This window comes from Parasteatoda tepidariorum, chromosome 1 (assembly GCF_982258835.1).
Source record: "Parasteatoda tepidariorum strain Cologne lab strain chromosome 1, Ptep-v5.0, whole genome shotgun sequence".
NCBI classification, from domain to species: domain Eukaryota; kingdom Metazoa; phylum Arthropoda; class Arachnida; order Araneae; family Theridiidae; genus Parasteatoda; species Parasteatoda tepidariorum.
Window position 1 is genome coordinate 94610446 of NC_141755.1, and position 11935 is coordinate 94622380.

The 11935-nt window shown below is 28.3% G+C and overlaps 1 protein-coding gene across 3 annotated transcripts in view; it reads left to right on the forward strand.

Annotated features, from left to right (window-relative positions):
* Window positions 1-5432, forward strand: part of LOC107451679 (uncharacterized) — a 41400-nt gene extending 35968 nt beyond the window's left edge. For 2 of the 3 annotated variants that reach the window (XM_043047273.3, XM_043047274.3), the window contains 7 exons: window positions 302-428; window positions 1278-1489; window positions 1908-2015; window positions 2143-2419; window positions 2505-2614; window positions 3732-3860; window positions 4297-5432. In XM_043047273.3, coding sequence (XP_042903207.2) covers window positions 302-428; window positions 1278-1489; window positions 1908-2015; window positions 2143-2419; window positions 2505-2614; window positions 3732-3860; window positions 4297-4350 — 1017 coding nt within the window. In that variant the 3' untranslated portion in view covers window positions 4351-5432. The remainder of the gene's footprint in view (window positions 1-301; window positions 429-1277; window positions 1490-1907; window positions 2016-2142; window positions 2420-2504; window positions 2615-3731; window positions 3861-4296) is intronic. The other variant, XR_011636539.2, reaches the window with a different exon arrangement.
* Window positions 5433-11935: the final 6503 nt, after the last annotated feature.

Genomic DNA, 11935 nt, shown 5'->3' on the forward strand with positions numbered 1-11935 from the left:
ATTCTTCAGTCAGATTTTTTTCACTTTATGTTAAGTATCAAATTATTTATTATAGTCTTATAGTTTAATTATGATACATTGTTTTTATATTTGTCAACAAATTAATTTAGAGATATTGAAATGTTCTACTTTTGTTAAACACCAATAATTACTAATCAGAAATAGTTTAAATAATGTTTCATGTGTATATTTTTTTCATTAAAAGATAACTTCAGAAGTTATTATTAATAAATGAGCCTTAAAAAAACTTTTAAATTTCCAAAAATAATTTTAAATAACAATTATTTTTTCTTCCTTTTAGAATTGGTTTCCAGAATTTAAACTAGTAAGTGAGCCATCAGTAGTCAATGATTCAATACCTGAAGAGTCACCTCCCATTAAAGATGAAAATAAGTTATCTTTTCCCTTGAAATCTGAAGAAGAATTGAGTAAATATTTTTTTAACATATTATTCTTGATTTAAAATGGTTAGGTTTTTGACATGAGAACGGTCAAAAACTGGTCAATTGATCAAAATCTGACTACAAAAAAAAAAAAATTTTTTTTACAATATGTTTAAAATTTTACTTTATAAATATATACTAACATATAAATATATACTCTATAAAGATAATATACAAACACATGCTATTATTTTTTAATTGATATGTAATTATAATTGGTAATCATATTAAATTAGAAATTATAGTTCTCTGCCACAGACACATATTTTATTTTATTTGAAAATTCTTTTTTAAAATCAGTTTTAAAAATACATCATAAGCTTTCATTAATAATTAAGTACTTTCATTGCAATTTTATCATTAGTAGCATGGATCTAGTATTTGTATGATAATGTTGCCTCCATCAAGTTTTACTTAAAAGTTGCTTTTAGCTGTGTGCAGAGGAAAAGTGTTAAGTTTGGTCATTAATTTTTCTAGTGTATTCAACAATGATTTTAGTAAATTTAATTGTAAGAGCCATGTAGTCTTTCTTCAATGTTTTCTTTAAAAAATATGCTTCTAAACAAAGTTGAATGTCTTACAATTTTCCGCTTATGAAGCTAATTAAAAAGAAATTACAATTTCATCGTCTTATCTACACATTTCTGACTTTTCCTCCTTGTTTTGTGTGTTACTTGATATATTGTGAACTAATCATAGCTACTCTTACATATTTTTGTAAGGAAAATCTTAGATTATAGGATCCAGTTGTATCTAAAATAAGCTTCTTTTGCCTGTCATGCTTAGTGTTCGGTATTTTAATGTTATCATATTTATATTTTATTTTTATTTCAGCTAAACAATTTTCAACCGATATTAGTCATCAAAACAATGATGAACCTTTAGAAGCAACTGACTCAAGTGGACCTATTTCAAAAATAGTTTTTATTCAAAACTTAGTTCGGCCCTTTACATTGCTTCAGTTAAAAGATCTGTTAAGGCAAACAGGCAGTTTTATAGAAGATGATTTTTGGATTGATAAAATTAAATCTAAGTGTTTTGTCACAGTGAGTATTCTATTTTTTACTCAAACATTAATCTAAAAATCTGTTTAATTTTTACATTGTGTAACCAAGTTGTAACAAGAACAGGTCTGATATAAAACATTTTATTGATGAAATTTTTATAATGAGCTTTTTTGCATTAAAATAATTATTTGTGTAAAAGAAACGAAGAATTTTTAATATTTTCAATCGATGTTTTGATGTTAAAAGAAAGTTTTTATTTAAAAGTAATGTAATTGATCTGCATCAAAGATTAAAAAAATACTAAATGCAAAAAAATTTTTTTAATTAATTTTATATTAAATAAGTAAAAATATTTAATGTAAATGAACTTTGGTACTAGTTTTCATTGCAGGTTAAGTGCTAAATTTTTGTTACTTTAATTTATTTTTTATTAAAATTTTGTATCTTTTAATTTTAGTATACAACTGAAGAAGAAGCTATCAAAACTCGGAATGCTCTAAATGGTGTTAGATGGCCTTCTTCAAATCCGAAGATCTTAAGTGCAGAATTTAGTACCGAGGAAGAGGTGAAACATTTAATCCTTTTTAAAATACTTATATTCTTATATGTAATGCAGTGGTATTGTACTCTCTAAAAATAAAACCTGTATATTTTTTTGCATTTGATGATTAAAACTTAAAATGTTATTCTAGTTTGAACATCATCGTAGTGGTAAAGATGCACAGAAACCAGTTGTTGAGCGTTTACCAGAAGTGCAGGAAACTTATGACGAAAAAGCTTCTCCACCAGTTGGTGATAATCGAAGAAAGGACCGGGACAGTGATAAAAGAAAAGACCGGGAACGTTACAGACCGCAGGCTCCCGTGCGTGAATGGGATAAAGATAAAGTTCTACAGGATTCTCCTGATAGAGAAAAGTCAGATAAAAATATTGAAGGGTATAGAGGATCTGATAAAAAAGATAAGAAAGGTGAAAAAAGCTTAAAGTTTAATCACAACTTTTTAAAGGACTTCAGTCTGTAAAAAAAAATTAACATTGAGTTCATTAATTTTAGATACTAAAAAGAGGACAAATGAAGACACGCCTGCAAAACTGCTTGATGATTTGTTTCAAAAAACCAAGTCTATACCTTGCATTTATTGGTTGCCATTGACAGAAGCTCAGGTAAAAACAGTAACAATTGAACTACTTTTTTTTTCCTTTTTTTTGGTATTATATATAAGATTATAGTTATGTTTAAAAAGATACTTAAAAGTAAAGGTTAAAGAGATGGCAAGTTCTTTCCGCAGTGAAATACGTAAAAAACCAACCTAGAAGAAATGTTTCTTTCAACCCAGGTGAAGAAAACGCAAGAAACTTCTTTTAAAGAGAAATATTAAAACAGTTTGTAATTGCAATCTAGTTTGAATAATAGTGTTGATTTTCAAGCTGTTTAACTATTAAATTATTGAAAAACGAAAAAAAATTAACCGAATTCTTAAGAAATTAAAATAACTAGATTTATAATATTTATTTTGTAAATTATTATAGTGAAACCTAATATACAATTATATAAATAACTGCTAAAGCAACTTAATAAAATTTTATCAATGTTACTAAATTAACAAATTTTATGTAACATATCTATACTGCTAAAAATCACATATTGAATTTGCAATTACAAATGAAATACCAATTTTTAATCAAAAATTGTACTGTTATGAATACTGCAATCGGCTCTTAAATAATGATATACTCCAAATTAGTTGTTATATTTCATTTTATACTATTCAGGTTATGCTCAACTATTACTGTTTTCAATGAAAGAATATTTGTTCCCATATTGATTCAGGAGTTAATATCTTTTGAATGGAGTTTAAAAAACGAACATTTGAGAAACTGAACATTTTTAGAGTTGTACAGGCACTAAATGCCAATAATTTATTATTAAACGCTTTTCAAAAAGTGTTTGATTGTGGTGTGAGGTGTCATGGCTAAATATTATAATCTAAATTTTGTTCAAGTTTTTTATCACTGGTTTTGTGTGTCATAGTTCTATCAGTTTGCATACTTGCTTATTTGTGTAGTCAATGTAAAGTTTCTAAAATTATCTAACCTTATAAAAGGCCTTTTACTGCTTAAAATACATGTTTACAATTTTAATTTGTTTAAAAGTAGAAAAAAATTTTTTTTTTCATTTGTTATGTACACCATATTTCTATAGTTATTAGTTAATAGCATATAATCAGATAAATTATACTAATTTTATAATTTCTTGGATTACAATAATTTGCTTAATCAGGTATTGGAACATGAAGAGTCAAAACGCTTGAGAAGATTAGAACGTGAGAAAAGAAATCAACAAAGGGAAAAAGAAGAATCTGAGCAAAGAAGTAAAAGATCTCGCCCTGACCACAGAACCAGAGAAGTGGTGAGACACATTTAAATTTTCAACCGGCTTTCTTTTGTAAGAAAGATTATTTTCTTTTGAGAATTTGTACATCTGAAAGTCAATGAAATCTTTATGAATATCTTTTGGTAAAAAAAAAAAAAATTTGCTTAGCTTACGGCTGGTGTAACAAGTTAACCCAAAACAGGCTTCATTCTGCTAAGTTCCGTAAGCAGGGGGGATAATAAGCATAATAGGGGAATAATAAGCATCCTAAAAATTATAAACCTAAATAACCAAAACTTTTCAAACTATTCTTACATTTAGATAAAATATATTTATAAAATCCATACAATATAAAATTGAGTTAAATTATTGCAATGCTTCCTTTGCTGTACTCATTTGTGATTCTTTTTCTTCTAGATTTTTGATAAAAATTATTTATTTTATAGTTATATTTATCTTTTGTTTATTACAGGAAAGCCGAAGAAGTTCGACAAGAAGTCGCAGTCCAACATCCAGACGGCGATAATTAATATAATTATTTAAGATAATATATATTAATGAATAAATTTTCTGGCCTCCTGCTTCGAGTTCACTTGATTTAAAAATCGTCAGTTTCAGCATCAGGTATAAAACTTAAAATGAGAAAAATAAAATTTTTTTCTTTCCTTTGCAAATATAATAAGCTACATAGGTCAATAATTTTACATTAATTTCTTCCCTTATTGGGGGTATTTTTCTAGAAAAACATTCAAGTTATTTTGTTATGTATGAATGCACTTTTGCGTGTAAGTTGTAAAAATTTATGGAAAACCCATACGTAAGTATGTATTGGAAATGCATGTATGTGAGTGAAAGAAGTATAAATGTTTTTCTTTTAACCTAACTTTTTAGCTAAAGGAGATGGATTATTTTCTTGTAGAAGGAGGCCAGTAAAAGAAATAGTAATTTTTTTTTGTATAGTCCGTCATCTTCCCCTAATCCTTTTGCAGATGAAAGCAGCTCAATGAAAAAGATAACCCTTTAACAGTGGTCACCCCCATCTTGTTACCACACATGTGGGAAGAAGTTATTAAACCTTTGCAAAAATGTATCATGTGAGGGAATGTTGCAGGAGAGAAATAATGTAATAAAGGAACGTAGCAGGGATGAAATGTAACACGAGTTATTTCAACATGTGGGAGAAATCGTGCAAGATCTATTATGTTGACAAATTTGCACTGGAATAGCATACTCTTATTTGTGCAGTGAAATCACTTTGTATATAGAAACTTGAATTTTCATAAGAATTGTAGACTCCTTTATGCCTTCAGCTGTTTACTACAAATATGTATAATTTTATTCATATGAAAGTTTTAATCAAATAAAAGAATCTATATGATTTTATTTCATATTTGCCTATCTCATTATCCTGCATAATGACAAATTTTTCAAAGAAACTGTTTAATTGATTTTTTTGGTTTTGTAAAATGAGATGGTCTCTGCTTTACCACAAAATTTATTAAATGTACTTTGAGTATTATGAAAACGTTATTGTTTCATTTCAACCTCTCATTGTAACTGTCATGCTGTTGCCTACATTTTAGTGAAATAAATTTTTGATTGATGGTATATTCTTATTTTTTATTTTTTTTAACCTCAATTGTGGGTTCTTGCACTTCAAGAAGATCACGAATGCATACACATGTGGCCTATGACCTCAACGATAGCTTATAAGCCAAATGATGTGTTAAAGTTTAGCTAAGTTTCTCTTCATAACTTAAAATGTTAATTAAATACAGTGCCATATCACACATAGAATTTTTTGAAATATAATTCCTTCTCAGTTACTTCTTTTACTTAGATATATTGCTTAAGTATTTTATTGTAATCACAACATATATACATTATCAGTTTGTTTTACCTGGCTTTGTGTTAAAAAATGTATAGTGAAAGAATTTAAATCTTTGTGAAAGAATATTGAATGTGTCATTTAAGCTAATTGATACTTGAAATAGAATCTCGAAGATAGTAGAATGCAAAGAACAGTTGCTACCGTAAACAAATGCCACGTTTCAAGAACTAATTTCAATATAATTTTATGTTGACATATTTCCGCTAAAGGGGAAAAAATAAAGTATAAGAGTTATATGGTTTGGTTACTATAAGCAAAAGTTAAATAGAATCCATAGTATACAATAGGAGTATTAGAACGAAGAATGGTTAAGAATGAAATGGCCTAAAGTAGAGGGTATTAAACAGTTTGATATTGTTTTAGTGGCTTGCTTTTCGATAGAATATGATAATAGTCTATTTAGTTCAATAAGAAAATTATTAAGATTACAGATGTGCGACAATTATTATTTCTTCTGCTAAACTCAAATGCTTATTAAAAAAATTAACTCATATTGTATATGAAATTAATATTGGTGATTAAAGGAAACACTTAAGTATGAAAAATATTTAATTTTTTTTCATTATTATTAAAAAGAATTATGTTAATTCCTGCTTTTCCTCAAAAATATGCAAAACCCTAATTAATATATAAAATTAAAGAAAAATTACCAGGGAAGAGTTGTACAAATCTGGTAGGTCGTTAAAACTGAACTCGATGAAAATACCGTTGCTATGAAGTATCTATATTTTATATAATACGTACGTATGCATCAATAAAACCGATGATATTTCTTTCCTCGCGTTGGCAACACTTTTCATTTTTAATTGATATGCTTCGGCGCGCAAGAGCACATAGCAAGCATCATATGTCTAATCGGGTGAATTCTCAAAATTATCTTCATCGAAGCCGATGCTTTACATCCAGCTTTCAGTACTATTTCATATTGTTTTACAACACATGGTTTTATCCTTCTGGTGGGAAAGACTTTAAAACAAAACTTACAACAGTTACTTTTCTCAACAACTGAAATTTAGAATAGTGTGATTAAGAAAAATATGTGAACTGTTTGCAATTTCAAATTAATATTGAAATGCACAGGTTTAGAATTTTCTACAGTGAAAAGTTTTCGGAACTTCAGTGTTCAAAAAAGTATACAAAAGCTAGACGTTAAGAATGTATCCAATGAGCGAGCATCGGATTGCGAAGCAATCCGAAATGATCTGCGAAAGCAGTTCCGGGGGTTGGCGAGCGCTAGCGAGCAGGGGGCGAAGCCTCCTAGTTCACTATAAATTCTTAAATGCTTGAAGATTTATTTTTGATAACACCTCTTCTAGTTATTATTTTATATTGTTTAAAAAAAAAATCTAGCATAATTTTTAAATATTCTTGGGTTGTGTTTTTTGTTTTTTTTTTGCTGTAAATTTGAATCTAGATCCTTGACAGGGAGCCAAAATTTGGTAATACAAAAGACTTAGCTATAGGCTAAGTCAAAATATCTGGAAGAATGGATTCAGGGCCTCACTTTACAGAATGAGAATATGCAACCTAAAGCAATGAGAAGGTACATTATCAATATACAGGGTGACAACTCATTTCGGAAACAGGAAAAATTTGCTCTGGGGGAAATATACCCACAATTCGAATTTTTTATGTAAACAATATTTTTTAAAGCTCATCCAGTCCTCCTATTATTATTTTTCTTGTCACCAGTGCTATTTGAAAGAAAAAAATTCATTTTTAAAAAATTGTAACCAATAGTTTCTATTTTCTTAGAACATACGGACAAAAATCAATTCAGATCTTTCTAAACCTGTAATAAAATTAATTATAAAATATTTTAATAGAAATAGTAAATGTTTTTTTTTTCTTCCTTAATATGATAGTTTGTGACTTAAAGTAACAATTTTGATTTAAATTTACAATATTTAGTTATAAATTATCAATGCATATTAATGTACGGAAATAGAATTGGGACAATTGCAAAGCTTTTCCAATTTTACTCTAAAAATCTCAAAGAGGTTCGGTTTGTCTGGAGAGTGGCGACTCAGAATATATTATTCGTGTTCCTCGGGGTTGCCACAGACTACTAAAATGCTGCTATTTTCGGCCTTAGGCGACTTTTTTTGCCTGAAAAGGCCAAAATTTAGCAACTATTTTCAGGAATAGGTGACTATTGGCAGACTTTTTACTCTTAGCGAAGTTTTTTCGCAAAAAATGAACGATACTTTTCAGAACGTTTATAAAAGAAAGCAAACTTTTATACAATCATTTATGTCCAAAGAGCCAAAAATTTAAATCTCCATTAGATTTAATAAAGTGCTTGTTATATTTTCTCTCTGAGGGGGCAGTTTTGTTATTTTTAATTGTTTTTTCCTTCTATTAACATTAATATTTTGTTGTAATTCGATTTTTACTTAAGTCGATATAGTGACATTATAGCGATATCGTGACTTTCGTTTTAGGCGATGCATCAGAAATCTGATTTAAGCCTCCGGAATAAGACTACAATCGCAGTTTAATGATTTAATATGCAAGGATCCTTGACTACACTAACGCTGTTACCACTGCAGAGATGTAGATAGCGTTTAGCTATAAAGATGTTAGTTTCGTGGTGTTGAATGTTTTTAATTATAAAAAAATTAAAACAAAGCTTACCTTTATTTAATTTGCTTTTATTTTTGAGAAAATTAAAAAAAAAATTTACAAAAATTTGGCTGTTAGTTAAAAAACAAATATTTTTTTAAAAATTAAATAAAGAGTTTAATAATGTTTTGATGCTTTTTAATAATTTAACATTAGTACTTAAAGTTTTTTTTTTTTTTAATTTTTATTAAAATTCTTTCAACTAGTGGGCTGCGCCCTCTGCTCGCCCAACCCCTGAAAATTGCTACGCAATCTTACATGGTTTGCTTCGCTCGCTACTAACATAGGTACATTGCAAATGCTCAAAATTCTAAGAATTCAAATCCATATAACAACTTTTTTCAAAAACAAACTTATTAATGTTTGAATTCAAATAAATGACATGTAATTCATGAAACCTATTAGAAATGTGCTATAGTATAAAATCTTAAGATGAAATTTCTAAAACTGATATCTCTTTAAAAAGGTTAAAATTTTGGCGTGAAAAAAAGCGCCTTCTACAAAATACTAAAATTGAGATCGATCGACAAAGACTACTCACTTCTGCCTAGCTTAATAGTATGAGATTGCCGCAGCTGATAGGGTGAATTTCAGAATGCTCTCTCTGGTTATTTTAGTGTCCGTTTTTTAAAGGCGCTATATGTTGAGCCACCTCATCTAGATTTGGCATGTGACATTTTTAACGGCAATCATTGGTCGATTTTTTAGCATTGCCATTTGGGGAGTTGTACTGAGGCTTTTTTTTTTTTTTGTCGCCGCGTAACAGAAATATATATATAGATGCTTGTTTTATAATTTGTTAGATAGTCAGTATCATTTTTAAACTAATAAATCTTTAGTCGATTTTATTTTCAAAAAGAAATAATAAATAAGTAAAAATATTTTTACATTTATTAAGTACAGAATTTGACCATTAGTTAATACTACTTTTTATTATTTTAAATAAAAGAGGATCTAATGATGTTTCAAAAACAGGGTTATTTTTTTTCAATAATTAAAAAAAAAAAATTTCTTAAGTGAACATTTCTTTAGTTTGTTTTCCACTTTCGTTTTTTTTTCTTCTAATTTTTAATGCATATATGTAAAATATTTTGTTACAGTATTATTATTTTTAAACCAATATATCTGAAATCATTTTTAATTTAAGAAAAATGAAATAAAGCTTGTGTTTGCTTTTTCTTTGACTTCTTTATTATTTTAATTGAAAAAATTAAGCAATGATGTCATAGAATACGTTTAAAATTAATATTTTCTTTTGTAATAGATTTATTCCGTTTTAATTATTTTTGATTGATTTAAAGATTTACCATAAGTAGGGCTGCAGGTTTGTCGTGGCACGAATTTCCGCGATGATTTCCGCAAAATTGTCATCTTTTTCCTTAAAATCCGCGAATTTCTCAATACGTCTTGACTTGCGCGAAAATTGCTAAAAATTTGATTTTTTTTTTTTTTCATTTTTTATTTATAATTTTTATTAAACAGAATTTTTTATTTTCCTGAACCTTAAATTGAACATGTAAAATTGATTAGATATTTAGGGGAGTGAATCAATATCAAAATGACATGAAAATAGTTCAGAGATAATCACAATCTTGTCAAATAAGGTGGTCTTTCTACACTTAGGGAGGGTAATTACCTTCCTGAAGTCAGTAAGAGTACAAAAGAAATTGGAATCACAGAAGAAGGAAAATGTTATAAATCAAATTTTTGACAGAGAAATTGTTATACAAGCTATTGCACTGGGCAATGAAATTTCTACTGCCTTTCTACATATCCAGTTAATTTTTCCTAGACGGCTTCTTGTGATTTCTTGAATATGGATCAGTTTTAGATGAAGGGAGGGACTAGTAGTTAGTAGGGACTTGTAACTAGTAGTTTGAATGTAGAATGTTTGAGTTTTCACAGCAATAACTTCTTACAAAGCAACGGTCAAGGAATTGCGCGTTGGTGAAGTTTGTTGGTGCCTAAAAACAGCGTTGACGCAGAAAGATTGCTTTTTTAAGTATAAAAATGTATTAAGTGATGAAAGACGAAGGATAAATGAGAATAATCTGACAATGTACAATACTTTGTACCAAAATTCTGTTCATTTAAATAACAATATTAATATTGCTCGAAATTCAAAGAAATACTTTTGTTGTGTATTTTTAAGCTTTTTTATTATTTGCGCAATTTCTGTCTTTTGCATCATTTATATAATAAATTTTTTTATGTTTAGAATTTGTGTAATTTTCAAATTTTTCCGCGAATTTGGGGTCTTTTTTCCCGCGACAAACTTGCAGCCCTAACCATAAGTAATTTTTGAACATATGCTAAATCGCGATGTATCACGATTTAAAATTTCAGGCATCACCCAGTCCTAATTATAGTATTTGACAATTAAGCTATTATCTATATATATATTTCTCTAACAACTCCCCCAATGGCAACGCTAGAAAATCGACCAGTGATTGCCGCTAAAAATGTCACATGCCAAATCGAGCTGAGATGGCTCAACATATAGGGCTTTTAAAAACGGAAACTGAAATAACCAGAGAGCATAAGCTTGGCAGAAGTGAGTAGTCTTTGTCGATAGATCTGTATTTTAGTGTTTTGTCGAAAGGGCTTTTTTTCACGAATTTATTTGACGATTTTTGATTTATATCACGAATTTATTTGTTTTACTAGAGAATTTATTTGTTTTTGCAGGTTTTTCCATTGCAATTCACTTATTTCAATTTTTAATAGACCTAATTATAGCCAAAATTTTAACCTTTTTAAAGAGATATCAGTTTTAGAAATTTTATACTATAGCACATTTCTAATAGGTTTAACGAATTACATGTCATTTATTTTAATGACTTAGTATTTACTAAAAAGATATAATTTTTTTTTAAAAAAAAGTTGTTATATGAATTTGAATGATTGCTTTGAATTCTTAGAATTTTGTGCATTTGCAATGTACCTAAGTTAGTAGCGAGCTTGGTTTGCGAAGCAAACCATATAAGATTCCGTAGCAATTTTCGGGGGTTAGCGAGCAGGGAGCGCAGCCCACTAGTTTTAGTTATTTGGCTACTATTTTTTATAAATTTTTGTTCCTGTTCAGGCAACTATTTTCATGTTTACTGTGGCAACCCTAGTGCTCCTTGATTTTAAAATCTGTGTAGAAAGTTCATTATATTATTTAAATGCTTTAAAAAAATAGTTCAGTGGTAGCATTTTTTTTCTTCCTTCAGCATCCTGACAGATTGGAATAAAAATGTTTAAAAAAAGTACCAGCTTTCTTAGAACTAATCAACTACCTTTAAAAATATTTATTTTTTAGACTAAGGTATATTTATCTTCTGAACTAAAATAATTGAAACAATTTTGTTAACTTAGCTGCTGAGAATTTTGGCCGACCTTCCCCAATATGGTTTAACCCACTGGCGGTTTAGCGAATGGGCAAAATTAGGAGAATGTTTCTCCCAAATACACTATACCCCAATAAAATAACAAAAAAATCAGTTTGCTTTGTGAAGAAGACTGTGGGTTAAAATGCGACTTTTCACATGCCGAATCGCTGAGTTGGTTAAATTATTTACAACACACTCATTCTATAGAAAAGAAATAGATA